Genomic DNA, 21,953 nt, shown 5'->3' on the forward strand with positions numbered 1-21,953 from the left:
ACCCATCATCGCCACCAGCTGCAGCCTCTGTGTCTCCATCCTCACCAGCTGCGGCCTATGTGTCTTCACCCACGCCGTCGCCTGGTCCAGCCACTGCTTCACCCACGCCTGGCCCGGCTTCAGCTTCTGCTTCACCCACGCCTGGCCCGGCCTCTGCTTCTGCTTCATCCTCGCCTGGCCCGGCTTTTGCTTCACCCACGCCTGGTCCGGCCTCTGCTTCTGCTTCATCCTCGCCTGGTCCGGCTCCAGCCTTCGTGTCTTCAGCATTGCCTGGCCCGGCTCCAGCATCCTCGTCAGCATCGCCTGGTCCGGCTTCTGCTTCAGCATCCTCATCAGCTGCCTCGTCTGGTCCAGCCTCTGCTTCGGTCTCGTCTGGTGCTGCGACAGCCACGCCACCTTCGGGTCCCAAACTGCCGCCTCGACATCGGCGGTCATCTGCCAGGCCGCTGGTGGAGCGTCATCGTCAACATGGACGACCTCCTAGACGCCGCCGTTGCCGTCCGCGCGGTCGGCCTCCAGACTTCTGTTATCGCCGCCGTTGCCGTCCGCACGGTTGGCCTCCAGACTTCTGTTATCGCCGCTGTTGCCGTCCGCACGGTCGGCCTCCAGACTTCTGTCATCGCCGCCGTTGCTGTCCGCACGGTCGGCCGCCTGAACGGTTTCCCTGTTGCCGCCGCTGCCGTGTGCACGGGCGGCCCCCTGAACTGCCTCCACTCCGCCACCGCTGCCTTCCGCTTGGTCGGCTTATGGATCTGCGTCGCCGACGTGGCCGGCCTCAGAAGATAAACTGTCCTGGACTTCTGAGCTGTGAGCCTCTGGGCCGGCCTCCTGAACTGTGTTTTGTCTTAGTACTCCAGCATGTGTGTTTTTGTTTTGGACAATTCCCTCGGTCCGCTGGAGCTTGTTTTGTTCGGTGTTGGTCCCTCCGTCCTGGGCCCCCGCCGCCCGCCCTGGGTTGGTCGTCTGTTTTTGTTTTGGGCTGTCTGGTGCCAGCCCTTGGAGGGGGGGGTACTGTCATGGTCCTGGGTCGTTGACCCAGCGTTTTGTGTTTTGTGACTATTTCCCTCTGTTCTAGTTATTCTGTGTCCTCCCCCTTGTGTCCGGTTCGGGTTCTAGATTTCCTGTTTTACTTTGTAGGTCTGTGTCTCGTTATGCCCATTAAGTTCCAGCTGTGTCCCCTCCTGTGTGCCATTTCCTCATTACCTTGTGTGTATTTATAGTTGGTGTCTGCCTGTGCTCCTCGTCGGGTCGTCTGCACTCATCCGTGTATTTCTGCGTATCTCTGCATTCATCTGCGTTCCATGGTGTCCTGTCTCTGCGTCCCTCTGCCCCGCACCCCCTTTGTACGGTCTCAGGTTTGCTATTTAGTTTCTCCCAGTTTAGGTTTCCGTTTGTAAAGTACTCATACCTCGTTGCCTGTTTTTGTCACCACCACCTTTGTAAATAAAACATCACTCGTATCATCAGTTTGCTGCATCTTGGGTCCTCCTCTTCCTCCACACCACACGGCTCCCTCCGCCAGCCGTGACACAGGCGCCGAAAGAAGAGGAATCCATCATACCTGCAGCAGCTCTGTACGACGCCCAAATCATAATTTGACTCATTACTCATGCAGCTCTCTATATCACTCTATTCATTTCCATTTCACATATCTTCTGTACCTTTGTTTTTTTTCATTTTTCTATACCTGCATCATAAGTATGTTCTGGAGAAGAAAAGTCACACAGGTTATATATTGCATGTACAACCAGTGTGTATTTCATAGCTTGTAAACACCTTTCACATTTCCTTTCTGTTTCTTTTGCTGTCACACTTACACTGAGCCTCAATTTTTTCCTTTATGTACCCACAGTAATCAGTGAGCAAATCTGTAGGACGAGTGCAAAAGCAGAGGAGAAAGAAGGGAACACAATAAAATCAAAAGAGGGAAAATGGATAGAGAATTAGACCCACATGCCCTCTGTCTTTTTTCTTAGCCCATAAAATATAAATACCCTTAAAGGACTCTGTAGTCATATTTTATAACACAGACTCTATGTTGGAGAAGAGATTTGATGGTGTGCTACATTACACTGAAATAGGTCTGTTGTGACCCAGGCCCGGCCTGAGTGCCTCTAAAACCATCTGTTAAGAAAAATGTAACATGCCCCAAACCATATTCTTCTTTAACATCTTAATCACAGCAATTCAAATAAGTTATACAGCAAAAACCCTTCATCTAACCTAAAACCAGTATAAAAGCACTGATCTGGGATTGTGTAATTTTTCCAAATGAGTCCAACAGCTCTATATTTAGCTAAAGGAAACCTTTTGTTTCCATCAGCTCGTGTAGCATGGGCATCTTGACAGATTTCCATGTTTTTGGCTGCATGACTCAGCTGACTCATTTGCTGTTTAGTACACTCTCACAAATAAAAGCTGCTACTCTTTTGGTTCCAGTCTTATTTTTATACTCTACTATGGACGTATGTGTGTGTGAGTGTGGTATGTTTCCTCTTGAGGTAAACTGAAATACAATTTCAGACTAGAACAATGCAAAACAGTGAGGAACTATCTCAGCAAAAATGCTCTTTTAAAGCCAATTGATACTTTATATAACAGACAGCTGAATATAATATAAGATAGCAGCAGTGTGTGTTTTGTACACTTCCCAGCTCTCTGATATACGATATACTGCTCTCAATGGAACTAGCCAAGCCAAATGAGGACAGAACTGTCAGCCTGTCTTTTCCTTACTACCAGATGGGCTCCAACAATATAGACAATAGTTCCCTCTTCTGTGGGTATGGCTGCTCTCCCTTGGAGGAAAGGCCATGACAAACCAGTTAGCTTTTATAATGGTTGAATGGATCGTGTGTGTTTGCTGTGCATGTGTGTCTATGCACTTTTTGTTTAAAGGGAGATTATTTGCTTCTCCTCCGAGTCCAGGTGCTCCCTGTTTCGAGCACGCAGAGTCGAATTACCCAATTTGTATGAGCACAACTACCTCGAGGATACAACAATAATTTTCCATTTATTTTGTGTGGTATATCAGTATTTCTTTCTTTTACACACACACACACACACACACACACACACACACACACACACACACACACACACACACACACACACACACACACACACACACACACTTCTGTCTGCTCGTACACATTCGTCGGCCTCTTTACCCAATCCCCACAAAAGCCCTCTCATGTGCACTTGCCAAAAGCAGGACCAGTGTGTCCTAGAAAAAAAAAAAACTACTGCCCTTGCTCTGTGAATGTCTGTGTGTGCATGTGTACAAATGAGACAAAGCAGATGAATGGAGCTCAAATCAATTCCCCTCAGACAGACTTAATACAGCTCCTAATAATTGCCTGCAGATAGGGAAAGTATGCTGTCAAAGGCAGAAAAGAGACACAAAAACAAAAGCTGTTTCAATAGAGATCGCCTCTCTCAATTTGGCTTCAAAATAAATTGCTTATTAACAATGTCTCTGGGCAAATGGGAAGCAGTTCTGCCTTGGCTGGAACAATAATCACTCTTAAAACAGTCTGAAAAGCAATCCAAGGTGTGTGTGCATGGGGGGGGGGGGGGACTTCCTTATAAAAGGGCAACCTTTAGTTTAAATCTGTGATCAAACTGACCAACAATTTAAACTATTTAACTTTTGCTTTATTGGCTACATACTTTGTGGTCTGTCTATATTACTAATCTATTGAATATATCTGTTAATCATACTTGGTATAAAATATTATACTAAGAATATTAACATAAGAAATAAATATAGGAGCAACTTCAGGGGCAATCTAGTTAAAACCTCATATAGAGGTGGTCTAGCTTTCTGTGTGTTCAAACTTCAGTCTGTGAAGTATACAGCCATGTTATGAGAAAGTAACAGTACATGAGATTTGGATAGCAAGTGCCAATTTATCAGCTTCACACCTCTTGGCCTATTGTACAGTACTTACGAAATACTTATCAAAATGTTGAGGAGACAGTGCACAAAACTGAAAGAACTGGTCTGAATGTGTGACTCATCTGTTCCTCAGTCTGACTCATCTCATCTATCACATCAACTTTTTAATGCAATGCAAAAATGGTTTTCTGCCACTAACTCACATGCACATCTGCTAGAATCGAGTGTAATCACATCTATTATTTACTTCTGCAAACAACAGCTGTCTGATGGAGGAAGTATTCAGATCCTTGACTTAAACAGACATCATGTAACATGATCAACTCTAAAAGCATTAAGTAAGAAATTTGCTTGCTTTCACACTTTGCTTGTTTGAGTTTTATTTGCCCTGTTTTCCTCTCATTTTGCAAAAGAGTTGAGGTTATTTTAGTCTAATATGAACGGTAGCATAGTTCTAACTTGCAGTGCAGCATGCAGTATAGTATAGTTGCCGCTTGATGAAGCCATTTAAGTCATGAAGGACATTACTTAAACGTGTAGTATTTCTACTGTCCTGCAGGGGCTGACTCCAATAGCTGCAAAATTGCTGTACGGAAAACTTTGAGAAAATGACTCCACTTCTCATTTGATTTATCTTGATAAATATTTTGCAAAGTTTATGTTTTCAGATTGGAGTTTTTATTCTAATTGAATGTAGAATAGTATTCACGTTGCAAATTATACTCCCATTAAGAGTAAATCAGATAATTAAGTAGTGTGTGCTCTAGAGTGTGGCTATTCTGTGCATCAAGGGCTTGTTTAACATTCACACGTAGGCTACTGTTCAGCATTTTTGGTATCTACATGTCCACATTATTAATGGCTCAGGCACACTAGAGTAAAAAATATGACTACAGCCTCCTTGTGACCATGAAAATTGATACTTTTTGCATTCGACAATTGATTGGAAGTACCCCACCACGCACTTATATTTTAACATGGAACACCCTCAGGCTCTGGGCGACCACTTTCAATTGCAAGGTGATTGCAGAGGTCACCTGGAGAGAGGCAAACTCCAAACAAAAGTCTGGCTCAGACTAACTATAATCACTCCCACACAGATTGGCAAAGCTTTGCAAATAATTGTTGTCTAATTTACCAACACATTGCAATCAATCAGAGCCTGCTCCTATAAGTGCAACTTGTTTGCGATGCTTCTCTTTGCAATAGGAGACTTACCTCAATAGTTGACGGGTGTTATTCATACATGAAAGCAAGGTTGCCTATGTTATTTTGCAGCTAAATTGCTGTACTGTAGCAACTATATCACTATTTGTGGGGGAAAGTCTTTATTTTCTGTTTTATATATGGGAGGTTCTGGCCAGACTAAGCAATTAATGTGAAATTCTGTAATAGACACCACAGTTTTTGGTCATTTATCACAGCTAATCAAAGCATTATCACAAACAGATTGCATGCAATTTCCAACTTTAACTGTAAACTGATAGCAGACTGATTCCATCTTAATACCGTTTTATTGCTGTCTTGATGCACTAAATCTGCTTTGAAGATGTCAGTTGACTGCCAGCAGTTGCAGACTTGGTCCCTGCCTTTGAAACAGCAGTTTCAAAGGCAAAAAGATTTAAAGTTTATTGCACACCATCACAATAATTTGGATTCTGCTGAGGTCTCTAACCACTATTTTCTCCAAAAAAGCTATTCAAGCTAGCTAGTGCTAGCATTAGCTTATTTACACATCTATAGCACATTTTAGCATTTATTGTTGTCCTGTAACTGCTCTAGTACTCAATTCAAACTGTTCCTGAAACTGTTCATTAATGGGATCGTAAGTTTGACTCTCATTACTACGTGGTAATCAAATTGCACATGTAGTCTACAGAATATAGATTATATAGAAAACTGACAAAATACTGTGTACTCACTATTGCTAGAAACAGTAGAAACAGATTAAACGTGCTGATAAATGCACAACAACTCAAACTGCAGGAGAAACTATGAAAGCTACACTGATTTTTCTCAGGTATAGCTTTTTTCCAGTGGTTGAGAGCAGCTCAGAGAAATATTTTCCTTTACAAACACAGAATCCATTTCATGGCTGCTGATGAGAATCAGCATCCTTCAAAAAAGGCAAAGAATTTGTATGTAGTCTTTTCTGAGGTTATTTTTTATGCTGACCGAATGCATCCACAACACAAACACATATTCAACTCTCATTTGCACAAGAAAAATACATCAGCTAATAACAGAGCCAAAATAAAATCCAGCTGGACATCTTGAAGTGAATACACAGGGATAATTGAGCTGAAGCCTCTATCTCACGCTCTCTGTTAGAGAATACATAAATAGAAATGATCAGATCAGAGCTACGGCAGCTATGATGGTGGCAGCATTGTTAACCCTGAAGCCTGTGTATGCAATGCACTGTGTGTGTGTGTGTGTGTGTGTGTGTGTGTAAATGTAAGTGAGTGGTGGCTGACCCTGCAGCATAGACCAGCAATCTGTTCTCTATGAGACTCTGAAAAAGAAACTGCTCTACCGTCTGGTCTGTCAAGGACGAGGATGTGTCAACACGTACATGCTCATATGTCTGTTACTACCTTGGTTTGTGTATCTAAGCACTCGCATGCATTTGTGTGGGAGTACTAACAAATAAATGTGTGAGAGCGTGTTGTTTGAACTCAAACACGATAACACAGCACTTTTTCCACAGATTTGCCTTTCTTCTGCAAAAATAGGCTGCACTCCTTTCGTTACCTCACATGTATGCCTTTTAAATCTCCTTTGCAGAGATTTGGGTGTAAACCTGTTTCCAGTTGAGAAAGCTAAGCTGTGGAACCACAAACCTAAAAATAAAACTTTGTGTGAGATTTACTAAGCCTTTTATGGCTCTGGTTTGCAATGCCTTAGTCCAAATGAGCATCACTACTATGCTTATTGAACGGAACAGAGGTCAATGAGAAGTTTAACACAAACAGCACCCTCTAGAAGACTAGATCTTGTGCACTTTACACTATTAGCAGGGATAGTGATTGACGTTATCTGCAAATAAAAGACAACAATCCCAGTCAGCATAAAGTTCTGTAACAACTGATGCTACATATTCACATGTTGTGCACTGTACCTGTGATGGCGTGGTGGGAGAAGGCCTCTACATAGGTCAGGTAGTTGTGTGGACAGTGTTTTTTAAGCCACTTGCAGACATCCTGCTGAGTCCACAGCACCACTGGTTTGGACAGACTGGACAGTGTAGGACTGGTGTGGTACACAGTGAACGCTTCACCTGGACGTAACTGAAGAACACACACAGGAAGCAGTTTGTCAATGTGCATATTGTACAATAGTGTGCAAAAGTCTTGGATTTCTTTATACTTTGCTGGTTTTGAGAAGTAGTTCTCAGGATTTCTGAAGCTTTTTCAAACTTTGCCTATGTAGATTGGCTGCTTTTTCACCCATTTTCAGTCAAGTCCTTGCGCTTGACCATTTTTGGAGGAATGTTATTTGTGTTTGTATGTTAAGCTGCCATGAACATGAGGTTTTTATGCCTGTGATTTGGTATTTATTTTGTGAATCTTACATCTTGTGTTTGGCAATTTTTTCCTCATAATTTCTATTTATGTCGGGTGTTTGTTTTATTTTTTTTTGTTTCAGATTGGTATGGACTTACCAGTCTACTTAAACAGTTTGCTTTTTGTTTGTGCTCTCTCTCTTTCCACCTTTGCCTTTAGGTCCTCACTACATCACTCTTCAGCATGACACTTAACACTAACCTATGAATCATTTAAGCACAAAAACACAACAAAATCCAGGGATGGACCAGTGTTATGTATATAGAAACCAGACAGCTAACAATGGAACCAATTATAAATCACGTTCCTACTTGCAGTCTGCCACAAAAACATAAAATTAGTTTCTATTTCTTTTGTTGAATCTATGAATCTACATGATGTGCAGTGTTTCCTTAAAACTGAACAACTGGAGAACAAAAGAATAAGCGGCAGGCATAAAAAAACTACAGCAGATGAGCAGTATCTGACAGTCATGTCCTTAAGAAATAGGAAAACAATCCTTTAAAGATCTGACACAGGACACATCTGGCCCTTCAGCTGATCCATCTACTCTTCACTGAAGCCTCAGTCTCAGTGGAAGAGTGAAGGGAAGGGAAACAGGGAGAAAAGGCTGGGGTATGTGAAATTACACAAAAATCAGTGACAATAGCTTATAGTGTGATGAATCAAAATCTCTAGTTTGTAGTTCATATTGTATGAATGATATCAGATTTAACAATGAGTATCTACAGCCATCTCTAAAACACAGCTCAGTTGAATTTTACAAAAATATGCTGTATTTCCCATGTTTATATGTAAATTGCTGCACCAATTTTCCATTTTTTAAAAACCAGCTGTGGCTTCACACTTTCGCACATGTATGTGAGCAGACAGTAAGACGACACCAGTGAGTCTACAGGGAGTGCAGAATTATTAGGCAAGTTGTATTTTTGAGGAATAATTTTATTATTGAACAACAACCATGTTCTCAATGAACCCAAAAAACTCATTAATATCAAAGCTGAATGTTTGTGGAAGTAGTTTTTAGTTTGTTTTTAGTTTTAGCTATTTTAGGGGGATATCTGTGTGTGCAGGTGACTATTACTGTGCATAATTATTAGGCAACTTAACAAAAAACTAATATATACCCATTTCAATTATTTATTTTTACCAGTGAAACCAATATAACATCTCCACATTCACAAATATACATTTCTGACATTCAAAAACAAAACAAAAACAAATCAGCCACCAATATAGCCACCTTTCTTTGCAAGGACACTCAAAAGCCTGCCATCCATGGATTCTGTCAGTGTTTTGATCTGTTCACCATCAACATTGCGTGCAGCAGCAACCACAGCCTCCCAGACACTGTTCAGAGAGGTGTACTGTTTTCCCTCCTTGTAAATCTCACATTTGATGATGGACCACAGGTTCTCAATGGGGTTCAGATCAGGTGAACAAGGAGGCCATGTCATTAGTTTTTCTTCTTTTATACCCTTTCTTGCCAGCCACGCTGTGGAGTACTTGGACGCGTGTGATGGAGCATTGTCCTGCATGAAGATCATGTTTTTCTTGAAGGATGCAGACTTCTTCCTGTACCACTGCTTGAAGAAGGTGTCTTCCAGAAACTGGCAGTAGGACTGGGAGTTGAGCTTGACTCCATCCTCAACCCGAAAAGGCCCCACAAGCTCATCTTTGATGATACCAGCCCAAACCAGTACTCCACCTCCACCTTGCTGGCGTCTGAGTCGGACTGGAGCTCTCTGCCCTTCACCAATCCAGCCACGGGCCCATCCATCTGGCCCATCAAGACTCACTCTCATTTCATCAGTCCATAAAACCTTAGAAAAACCAGTCTTGAGATATTTCTTGGCCCAGTCTTGACGTTTCAGCTTGTGTGTCTTGTTCAGTGGTGGTCGTCTTTCAGCCTTTCTTACCTTGGCCATGTCTCTGAGTATTGCACACCTTGTGCTTTTGGGCACTCCAGTGATGTTGCAGCTCTGAAATATGGCCAAACTGGTGGCAAGTTGCATCTTGGCAGCTGCACGCTTGACTTTTCTCAGTTCATGGGCAGTTATTTTGCGCCTTGGTTTTTCCACACGCTTCTTGCGACCCTGTTGACTATTTTGAATGAAACGCTTGATTGTTCGATGATCACGCTTCAGAAGCTTTGCAATTTTGAGACTGCTGCATCCCTCTGCAAGATAGCTCACTATTTTTGACTTTTCTTTTGACCCATTTTGCCAAAGAAAAGGAAGTTGCCTAATAATTATGCACACCTGATATAGGGTGTTGATGTCATTAGACCACACCCCTTCTCATTACAGAGATGCACATCACCTAATATGCTTAATTGGTAGTAGGCTTTCGAGCCTATACAGCTTGGAGTAAGACAACATGCATGAAGAGGATGATGTGGACAAAATACTCATTTGCCTAGTAATTCTGCACTCCCTGTATGTTTGCACTTTAATTTGTTGAGTTACTATATTATGCAATTTAAAACATTGTTTTTTTTATTGCTTTTTCAAATAAACACTCTGTAATTGCTCTAGCTTACTTAAATATGCAGCATGCACGATTTTCTCATTAATGTGAACTCAGCTGGGATGATGCATTCTAATGCCAACGACTGCTACAAAATCAGTTCTGGTAGTAAACCACCCAGCGAGTGCAAATAACATCATGTAATGGAAAGAAGCTTATTAAGTGTCCATACATTATTATTTAGCCTGCAGTGATACTTCTCTCATGCAAGACAAAAAAAATGCAGCTCATTTAAAATTTAGCAGGGTTATGACTTTGTATAGTACGAAACAAATCAAGTCCACATGAGTGCAAATGGCAAAAGAAAAATCAGCAGTTTAAAAGCTTGCAGGCATAGAAGGGTAAGCAGATGCTCTTCTGGATAAATAAACTTCATCACCTTGTGACTGAAATTTAGATATTTAATAATTCCCTTTGTGAAATCAATAAATATATCCATCCATCCATCTAAATGTTCTGTTGGCACATAGCTTCAAACAGATTTTATTATTCTAATTTTGTACATTTGTGGCATTTTAACCATCTGTCAGCAACACATATTGAGAGAGTAATTACATTCCACATTTTCTATGGGTGTTGATGTGTCTTTTCGTGACTGGTAGGATCTTTTTCCAAAGGTAATTTTCCCTGACAGCGGTGCTTCATTATACAGTCAGCGCAGCATTAATATGATTCTGTCAATGTCGTCTTTCAGTTACATGAAAGCATGTCTCGTTTTGTTTCATTCTCTATTTTTTTCCTCTTCTTCTTCACACACCTTCCTATGATTCTTGTAGTTGCCAGAAAGTAAGTAAGTAAGTAAGTAAGTAAGTAAGTAAGTAAGTGTATATATATATATATATATATATATTTATATATATATATATATTTATATTTATTAGGGGTGCAACGATACTCGTATCGATATTGAACCGTTTGATACAGTGCTTTCGGTTTGGTATGCATATGTATCGAACAATACAATTTTTTAAATTTATTTTATCAACTTTTCTTCTGACGATGCTGTCTGTGTTGAGAGCTCAGTGGATCTGCGTTCGACTACTCCGCCTAGACCGCACTGTGGAGCTCAGATCCACCGAGCGCAACACAAGCTAGCAAGACAGAAGCTAAGCTCGTTGCAACATGGCAAATTGAACCTCCCCCACTCTCATTCAGGTCTGGCTACACACTACCAGGCTATACAGCAATGACATTGGAATGTCGTTCGGACTGGAGAAGTGTAGTCGGATGGTAACAAAGAGAGGGAAGGTAGTCAGAACTGAGTGGATTGAACTACCAGAAGGCAACATTGCAGACATAGAGGACAGTTACAAGTACCTGGGGATCCCGCAGGCAAATGGGAACCATGAAGAGGCCGCTAGAAAAGCTGCAACCACCAAGTACCTGCAGAGGGTCAGGCAAGTCCTGAGGAGTCAGCTGAATGGTAAGAACAAGATCCGGGCCATCAACACGTACGCCCTGCCCGTGATCAGGTACCCTGCTGGGGTAATAGGCTGGCCAAAGGAGGAGATAGAAGCCACTGACATAAAGACAAGAAAGCTCCTTACCATGCATGGAGGGTTTCACCCCAAGTCCAGCACCCTGAGGCTGTACGCTAAGTGGAAGGAAGGGGGCCGGGGACTGGTGAGTGTCAGCACCACAGTCCAGGATGAGACAACGAACATCCAAGAATACATTGGGAGGATGGCCCCAACTGACCGAGTGCTCAGTGAATACCTCAGGCAGCAGAAACCCAAGAAAGAGGAGGGAGACGAGGAACCATCATGGAAGGACAGGCCCCTGCACGGTATGTACCACCGGCAGATAGAGGAGGTGGCTGATATCCAGAAATCCTACCAGTGGCTGGACAAAGCTGGACTGAAAGACAGCACAGAGGCACTAATCATGGCAGCACAAGAACAAGCTCTGAGCACAAGATCCATAGAGGCTGGGGTCTATCACACCAGGCAAGACCCCAGGTGCAGGCTGTGTAAAGATGCCCCAGAGACAATCCAGCACATAACAGCAGGGTGCAAGATGCTAGCAGGCAAGGCATACATGGAACGCCATAACCAAGTGGCCGGCATAGTGTACAGGAACATCTGTGCCGAGTATAACCTGGAAGTCCCGAGGTCAAAATGGGAGATGCCCCCAAGGGTGGTGGAGAATGACCGAGCTAAGATCCTGTGGGACTTCCAGATACAGACGGACAAAATGGTGGTGGCTAACCAACCGGACATAGTGGTGGTAGACAAACAGAAGAAGACGGCCGTAGTGATCGATGTAGCGGTTCCGAATGACAGCAATATCAGGAAGAAGGAACACGAGAAGCTGGAGAAATACCAAGGGCTCAGAGAAGAGCTCGAGAGGATGTGGAGGGTGAAGGTAACGGTGGTCCCCGTGGTAATCGGAGCACTAGGTGCGGTGACTCCCAAGCTAGGCGAGTGGCTCCAGCAGATCCCGGGAATAACATCGGAGATCTCTGTCCAGAAGAGCGCAGTCCTGGGAACAGCTAAGAAACTGCGCAGGACCCTCAAGCTCCCAGGCCTCTGGTAGAGGACCCGAGCTTGAAGGATAAACCGCCCGCAGGGGCGTGCTGGGTGTTTTTTTTTTTTTTATAAAAACACCCAGCATATATATATATATATATATATATATATATATATATATATATATATTTTTTTTTTTTCCCCCCATAGGTCAATGCCATGTGCGGGGGAATTAATAGGAACATTAATAAAGCCACAGCCAGTTCTCACAAGCAAAAAAACCCCAACCGTTTCCTCGTCCCATCAACTCTCTCTCTGTTGTCTGACTTACTCTCATATCTAATCCATTTATTCATGCTCTGTCTGAGCCAACTCTATGACAAAAGCTCTGGCTGATTTTCAACAGAAAAACACAGAAGTGCTGCCAAATGTTCCACTCCATAACTGACCGTATTAAATGGGATTATGTATGCTGAAATGTCACATGCACAAATGCAACTTACACTCGCTTGCTCTTGTAGCTTCATATCTAATGTTTTCCCCACCCCTTTCTTATTAATGATACGAAGAGCAACTCACAGAATGCCTTCACGCACAAAAAAGGTGACAGACATGAGTTTGTTCACAACTAACTAAATTTACATCTTTGCCAGCCGCTGTAATGAGATTTCCTTCAATCAATTTAAACACCAACGAGGCCTATCAACTTCTGGCTGGTCCACTAGCGAAGTGCGTTCTGCTTTGTAGGCCTTAATTGAAAACAACTCAATTTCTCCGCTCCAATGTGTTTGGTGGTTTCCTAATCACACACATACTTCAACTCTGACTCAGTGGAGCGCCAAAGCCATTTTAATAACCTAAATTTACAACTCTGACCCAATCATTAATTGAGATAAAGTTAGGAGACATGTAGAAATGGCCACTCTTGTAGATGATTGAGTGTGGCCAAAAGAGAGTAAAAGCTGCAGCTGAAATCCCTGCAGAATTAGTCTATCATTTTTTACTATTCTCGTGTTGACATAGTTGAGTAAATACCGAAGTCGCTGGGGGATGTGAACGCTTGGACTATCAATCACTTCTGTGAATTTAACAAGACCAATAGATTTTTTGCCAAGATTAAGTCAGCGGTCTACGATTTGCTCTCTCAGGATGAAAAAAGGACATAATCATAATCACGTGACCTGGAGGGCTAATAGTCTTCACAACAAGCGAGGGGTTTGATTTTTGAGGGAAGTTCAAAAGCCACTTGTTACAAGTTCAAAAAATTGTTAACTCCTATTCCCCTTTTTTCTTAGATGTTGTGCATTGTAAAGACACAGCATAACAAATAAACTCAGTAAAGACCAAAGATATGTACCATTTTACACGTTTATTAGTGACATTAAAGTAATATAACTGTAGACTGGTTGAAATTTCCATTATTTCCCTTATTCCAGTCTTTATGCAACACTCAAAGTGCTTTCTTAGTACAAGAAGACTCGTTCACCCATTCACACAAGTGCCTTTTTTCTATGGTGAGCTCTTTTAACCTATCATTCAAACACTCACACTCTAGTTTCAGTGTCTTTCTTGAGGATGCTTTGGGACAGGAGGAGAATGGAACCACCACCCTTCTTATTAATAGACAACTTACTTAACTCTTGGACTACAGATGCCACAGCCACATGAATTCTGGATCAAATTTCAAAATGCAGCACTGTTCTTTACTAACAGGGCTTTAACGTAGCCTACATAAAGAGTACTACATGAATAAAGAGATGCTAAAATGGGTGAAGGTAATACAAATAGCACTGTGGTTTCTGATTCTAACAGCTTATTACCCCATTTTCATTTCAACAGCAAAAATCTTGATGAGTTCATATTTATTAAATATGATAATATACATTTTAATAACTAGAATATCCACGTTCCCAGAAAGGATGACCCCACCATCTGTAATAATGATTAGCTAAGCCACAGGAGTGCTGGCATATTAGAGATGAAATCATAAGCCCTTAAGATGCAATGAAGGATCGTTTTGCACAATAACAAATCTGGGAAACGGATACAGGTCTCTATTTGCTTATAAATGCCTCGGCTGTAATAATTAGTTATTGAATATTTTATGACTCACATTTGTTGACATTTATTTAACTGTTCATTATAAGTACTGAAACTGACAGCGAAAGGCATAGATGCAAAGGCAGATGGAGAGGGTGAACAAAGAGGAAAATAAAATGATGAAAAGAAAGAGAAGACAGTGAGCCAGGAGAGTGAAATGCTTATGAGTAATGGCCTTCATTATCAAGGAGCCAGACAGAAGGGAAATGGAATGATCGCTCCCATCATCCCTGCTTGCTCTCCTTTTCCTCCCTTGCTCTTCTCGCTCTGTTTGTTGGCCATCCAGACTGTATCTCCTCTGGCCAGTTCTCTCTCGTCGCCGTTCCCCCCTTTTACGACCTCCCTCCTCCTCCCGAGACCTACTTCTGTCCAGCTGGAGGAGGTCCCTCATTTGTTACATACAGAAGAGGGGGGGGGGGGGGGGGGGGGGGGGAGGGAGCTGGAGTTGGCGAGGAGGCATATGCAAAGTGGAGACTGTATATAGAGCGCAAGTGTAAGGAGAAATTCAGGATGGAGAGGAGGAAGAAAGAGACAGAAAGGCGGAAAATAGTATACTGTAAATGCAATCATACACTGCAGTTAGCAAGAAGAGTATTTAAATCCCTAAGTGTGGTAAACGCAGCAAACAGATGTGTAGCTACAGACCATAGATGTGAAAAAGTAAAACAGTTGTCTCTGGACTTTTTTGGACACATTTGGTTCTCTTTTTTACAGCACCCAGAAAAAATGGATTTTTGATACACCTCATCCATTAAAAAAGATATTAATACATGTGGTTTCCCTCTGAGGAAAAACTAAGAACTGCACAGACGGCTACTTGTCCATGACATTTATTTAAACTTCCGACCATTCTTTCATGCAAAACTACTTCAGATATCTTGCATGTACTGTGCATTTAAAATCCCTCTATAACATATCATTGAGATTTAGACTTTGCCCTTTTTTCACTAAATCCTTACATAACCCTCCATTGCTTCTGTTTGAGCAAGTCTTTGGTGAACATGTTTATTGTTAAACTGTAGTGTTGCTCTAATGTTTTTTTTAACACACAAGCTTTTTCCTGACACAGTGTCCATGCAGATTAAATTTGTGCTGTCTCTTTGTTAGACACCTGTACTTTGACAACAAAAGCTATGTCTAGTGGCAGATTTATACCTTTTCCTCCACTTATCCAAATCAGGATTGCAGTGGGACTGGAGCTTATCCTGGCTGTCATGCAGGGGGTGCAAGTTGGACAGGGCGAACACGGGGAGACAGAAAAGCATTCACACCTACGGCCAATTTAAAATCACCAATTAGTCTAACAAGCATATGTTTGGACTGTGGGAGGAGGCTGGGATACCCGGAGAGAATGCACAGGGAAAGCATGCAGACTCTGCACAGACTCAGTGTAGGGGAGGAGCCAAGCCTGCTGGTAGATTAACACCAGAACCTTCTTCCTGTGAGGAAACAGCGCTAATCAGGCTCAGATCTTGCTAAGAAAATTGGACAAGTTTTGCTCTCGGGACAAAGTTTCCAGGGTGACCAATCTTGGATAGTTGTTTGAAGTCTTGTATGTTAATCTCAAATAACTACTGAATAATTTGAATATTCCTTACCGGACTCATAGGAATTCTGTTTACATCTTGATATGATGACTCCCCAAAGAATCTCTAATCATTGGCACCTGGAATCTGATTTAAATTTTATGAATTTGAAAGTATAACAAATATAAGAGTGTCCTCAGTTTCTTCCATATAACTAATCTGTTCTTTAAGATTTGCTTGAATTATGAAACAAAGTGTAAATTTAATGCATCACTTGTTTCAGAACATTGCTTTTAACAAACAGCCATTGTTTCAAAGAAATGTTGTTCATTCAAATATGGGATATGTTCACCTTTTTTTTCAAGTTGTATCAGCCTTTTAATGTAACTGTGTTAGTAGCCTAAAATGTACTACTGTTCTTTTAATCTATAATTTATTTTTATGACTTCATCTTTCAGAAACTGCCACAAGGGCACATAATAAATTCTAATAACTGAGTATGCTATTAGGTGCATTAATTTATTCAGCAACACAAGTTCTGTCTCTATCTGTTCATCATTTTTTGCATAATTTTTTCTTACCCACCCCCATACTCTGACTTTCTCTCTCCACTTCTCTATTGATCCTTCTGTTTGTATCCTCGCACAGCATTTGTCCTCCCAGCGTACTTTGTTCTATCATGTCTCTGATCTCCCCACTTCTACTAGCTTCTCACAAATTTTATCCACCCTCCCTTCCCCCTCCTTCTCACATGTTCACTCCCTTCTATCTTTTTTCTGCTTTGACTTCTGTGCACTGAGCTACTTTTTGTCCATATTAGTGCCTGGGTTTTGGTGCGCGTGGACTTGCAAGTATCTGTGCACGTACGTGCATGCCCTGCCTCTCTGTGAAGCCGAATCGGGGGATTAGCTTAAAGTCAAGGGAGCGTGGGGAATCCTTAAAAATCACTCTTTGTGACCGATAACGCCTCTCTTCCGATCACTGCCTGTGTCTCTGCGCAGCCAGACCCTGCCTGAGATTGATCAATGACGTTACGCCAATTAGCAGTAAAACTCTGGAGGTGGGTGTAAGTGAATGAGTGAATCGATGTTTTATAGGATGCATGTCATGTACTGTATAATCTGTACATGACATGCATACTATAAATATATCACCTGCTGCCCCTCTCTGCTCTGCAGCATTTCCTACCGTATCTTTATCTCATCACAGGACAGCAAACACTCAACCCGTGTCCTGTATGCTCTCCCCTCTGACCGAACAGCTCTGTTTCTCTTCCATTTACTGTACATATCTAAAAGTTGCTGTAATGTCATCATATAATTGCATATTTATCCTCTCTTTCCAATCCGAAAGACCCTGACAGATCCTTTCCCTGATTCCTTCATGTCTCTTCACACTTCTTATCTTTCATTCTTCTAGTAACAGTGAACCCCATCCCTTTTCCAGAGCAGTTTCTGTTGCATCATTTAGCACCCCTGTGTCTCCCACTGCTATATCTAGCCCTTTGCATTTGTGTGTTTGAGTGTGTCACTGTGATTCTGAAAATGTTTCAGAAGCTTTTGTGAGTGTCTACTTGATTGTTCCTGTGCAAGTAACTTTGTGTGAGTGTGCGAACTGTCAACCTCTGTCAGCTTTGTGAAACTGCCTTTGGTTGTCCTCAGGACACTGAGTGCGTAAATGGCTTGCACTCATGCAAATATGAACAGTCTCTCAGTGGGTGGACAAAGAGCCAGATGGGATTTTCACAAAGCTTTCTATTTAGCATGAGTCAAACATGTGTCTTAGGCAGGGCAACACATCACCGAGTGGCAGGACAAGGACAATGCAGTCTACAGTATTTCTGCCTCGATGCAAAGCCACTCGTACTTATCTCTGTGTGTTTCGGTGTGAACCACTAGCCTTCACCATCAGCACTACGCCAGTGCACCCGACGGGCTCCAAAGTTATGCTTTACATTGGGAAACTCACAATGTGGTCTGGTTTACTGGCTGAGCTACATCCCTGCCCTCATCCATAGCCACATGCTGTGGCTAGTGACCGAAAGTATAAGACTGCAATTACAAGCAGCAGAGACTAGGTTCCACTTAAGAGTGTCTAACGTATCCTTTGCCGGTAGAGCAGGTGATCAGAAGGTGCACAGAGCAGAGATGATTCTCCTTCACACTGAAGGAAGCCAATTTAGGTTCGGGCATCTGTCCAAAATGCTTTCTGCCCACCTCCCAGGTGAGCTTGTTTTAATCATGTCCAACTGGGAGGAGATCCTCTGGCACGCCCATAACATGTTTCTTTGTTGGCTTGGGAATGCCACAGTGTTTCCATATAGGAAGAGATGAGCTTTAGTGGACTCAATAGATGGATGAAACTCTCAATGAAAATACTAACATGCTGGTGATAGGGTGGCAAATTGATTGCCATGTCTTTCATCCTGGCTTACTATGTTACTACACTGACATGAACTAATTACCATTGAAAAGAAAGTACAGATGTGGTTCGCCAGAATTTCGATATTTCACAAACCTCATCAGGATTCATACCCTTAGACCATGAATGTCTGAAAAAAGTTTCATGAAATTAATCTGGATCAAGCTGTGAACTGACTGACAGACCAACTGTGGAATCTGTAGAACCATGCCATTATCCTGTCTAAAAACCTAGCACTTTGAAAGGAGCCTATGATGCACATTGTACAAGTAGTTTGTGTGTGCCTTAATTTATTACAGCAGACCACGATAATCTAAGCAATCTCATACATGTTCATACATGATAGAAGTGAGTACATAATACAGAAACATATGAAACAACATACATTGGTGCTATTGGCGCAAAAGTGAACACTATTAAATATGTGAGAATAGGGAATATACTCTTTTGTATCAGCTCAGGTCAGAAACTGTCTTCAATAAGGATAGTGGTAAAAAATTTTCACTAAGTGGGGTTTTTTTATTTGCCCACCTAGCATAGCGTGAATAAAAGCCTCATTTCCAGTAACTCACTTGGTCCTGCTTTAGAGAAAGGAGACACAGTGGCTTCTATACCTTCCTAGATTGCATTCATTTTATTCCACCTATTCCCCAGTCTCATCTAAAGGTTCACCCACAAGCTGTGAGTCAGACGGCAAAATGAGCCACCCACAAACCCCTCCCTTCACCCCATCTGTCTATCTAAACAGCCAATTCAGGGATGGCACAGAAGGTACGTCAACTACGCAATAACTAATTATTTGGAAAATCTAGTCAGAAGACAGATCTCTGTAAGCCTAAACTTAATAAGGCAAAGGAGTATATAACCTCTGTTTCAACATATGCTTTTGCTGACTCCTGTTGAGCCAGCTGCTACTGTGTGCAGACAATATCTAACTTGTTTACAATATAAATTGAGCTGTTTTCAGTGCAATTGTCTACCCGTTGCAACCTTTTTAATAATCATTTCTTGGTGTCTTTCCTTTGCTTTCATTTTAATAAAATAAAAAAAAACTGGAATATAGTGCACCGTGGTAAAAAAATGTTTTTAAAAATTACATTTTTGATATAGTTTTTGCATTGAAAATATTTTAATGCTGAGGGCATCTTTTGTAATAATGGCCCCTTTTGTGCATGCATGAACACCAATAAATATCAAAGATTTCTGTCCTCCCACTCTGCTGTCACTATTTTCTGTCTCCACTGACTGAGTGTTTGGATAGCAGTGCACAATGTGTTATATAAGCTTTGTTAAACAGATCAAGAAATTCCCCAGGTCCCACCTTATACAGAAGACAAGCTGTGTTTCACTTAACTGGCTTCCTCATTACAGCTGATGTGTGCACAACCAGTGTAATGGAGCATAATCTAATCATCCTGAGAGAACTGGATACATAGAAAACAATCGACAGTAAAAACGCACCAATATACACCAGTGCTTAAATGTATAGATGTACGAATGGACTCTGAAACACTTTCTGAATGCGCAGGCACTCATTCTCACACGCACACGTATCAGACAGAGCTGGACGGCTCTCCCATTTGTTGAATAATGCATTAAGAGGCTTGTTGCCACAAGGAAATGATAAGCCTTGCTTCTCATGGTATAGAGGAGGTTTAATTATCCGGTGTCTGTGTAATCACATGGAAACAGCTTCCCACTCGTCTTTCATTAGGCCTTTTATAGCCGTTATAGCTGAGTGGGCACTGTTTTATGAATTATTGAACACATTTTGTCGTGCACATGTACATCTTAAGGCCTCAAGGTTGCAAATTTTCTTCAAACCAGTGGTGAGACAGAGCAAATGTCCTCCGCTAGCCTATCTGGTCTCTTTCATTTGAGGAGTAGGAGAAAGGACAGGAGCTGTTGTGTCATGTGCTGGTTTTGGGTAAACACAGACAGAAAGCCTTAAAATAGATTTTTTTTCTCTCTCTTTGTTTAGACTGTCTCTGGTGCTGGACAGATGGGATTTCATTTTGCACAAAGTGATGTGTGAAAGAAAACGATGCTCCGGTTGCTGTGCTTAAATGATACTGCTAAGAGCCGCCAGACACACATTCTGCATCCATCAATCAGCAGTGAAACAACTTCAATATGTAGTTTTTATACCAGTCAGTTCCGCTAAAGCTTTGCTGAGCATAAAAAAAAGGGGGGCCTGAAAAAAAAAAACATGATCTGAGACATTTAGGTCACTATAAATTGCATGCTCCTGGGAGTTTATTTCCTGTGCAGTATGTGCTTGCTTGGACTGTACAAGAATAGTTACATCAGAAGGCAGTTCTCACGCCACTCTTGAATTATATAAGTTTTTCTCTGATGGTATCCACCACAGTCTAAGATGAGGCGAGCCAACATTACGTAAATTAAACAATTAGTCTTCCTCTTTCCCACTAGACTAGATCGCTTTAGGTGAAGCTCCCGTTGCTTGTGCACATTCCTTTATCTTGCTGTATGATACGTTGTGTGGATAGGTTCGCTGCACCACACTCTTCTGCATGAGCTTAGACACTGTTTTGAAATTACATACATTTTTGTGACATATTATTTACTTCCAAGTTACAACAAAATTATACTCAAAGAAAAAGTATTTTTTCCAAATAATTTTACTAAAGCATTTCATTATAATGTAATGTAATATAACACCATGCAAGTGACATGTAACATTATTTACAGCAAAAATGGACCACAGTTGGCATAGTAAGTAGTAAGAATGCTTTATGTTTAAATGCTTCAATCACACAGGTCTAGAGGCTGGTTAGCGATCATGTAGCAACCACTGGTTGGAGAATACACATTTTTCCTCATGACCAGTGGTTCGAGTGGTTGGTGGCAGTTGCTGTGAATTTGATTGTCAAATCCCTCTTCATGCAAGCCTTTCAGAGACCTGCATGCAAGTGTATTCTGTGACAGATTGGCGAGTGGTTACGAGTGGTTAGCCGTCGCAAAATTGAGTGCACAGGGGTATTTGGTGCTACATCAAAACATCCTTGCAATTGCTTTGATTGCTAGCAGGTTGCTAGGGTCGCCTGTAGCTTGCATGGCAGACATAAACTTGGCTGCAAATACCAGCAAACTACTCATCAAGCACTGATGAATGACTGAAAACTCTGATGCAGTCTGGAAATAAAGGTTTCACTTGAAATGTGTTGGTTGCAGTGGTAGGGTACAACTTTTGCTTTGAAAGCAAACATTCCCTATTTCCAGAGAGTGTCGCACTTTCTCGTGCTTCAGTCGCTCACAGTAAAATGGGGAGTATTTGCAGTATTTCATTCAAACTATATACAACTGTGAGCAAATCAATCGCAAGAAGGTTTTCGGTACAGCACTCTTTTTGCAAACAATCACAAGTGTCAACCAGTTACCTACAGCAACCACTTGGGCATTTCTTTGTGAACAGTGACTG

The 21,953-nt window shown here is 41.8% G+C and overlaps 1 protein-coding gene across 1 annotated transcript in view; it reads right to left on the bottom strand.

Annotated features, from left to right (window-relative positions):
* LOC146684839 (sterile alpha motif domain-containing protein 10-like) overlaps nt 1-21,953 on the bottom strand; it is a 66,941-nt gene that overhangs the window by 14,374 nt on the left and 30,614 nt on the right. Inside the window, exon 3 of the mRNA XM_085443931.1 lies at nt 7,023-7,191. Coding sequence (XP_085300057.1) covers nt 7,023-7,191 — 169 coding nt within the window. The remainder of the gene's footprint in view (nt 1-7,022; nt 7,192-21,953) is intronic.

Source organism: Copadichromis virginalis, linkage group LG20, assembly GCF_057382275.1.
Source record: "Copadichromis virginalis isolate Kocher_CV1m ecotype Utaka linkage group LG20, C_Virginalis_male_GT1.1, whole genome shotgun sequence".
Classification (NCBI taxonomy): Eukaryota; Metazoa; Chordata; class Actinopteri; order Cichliformes; family Cichlidae; genus Copadichromis; species Copadichromis virginalis.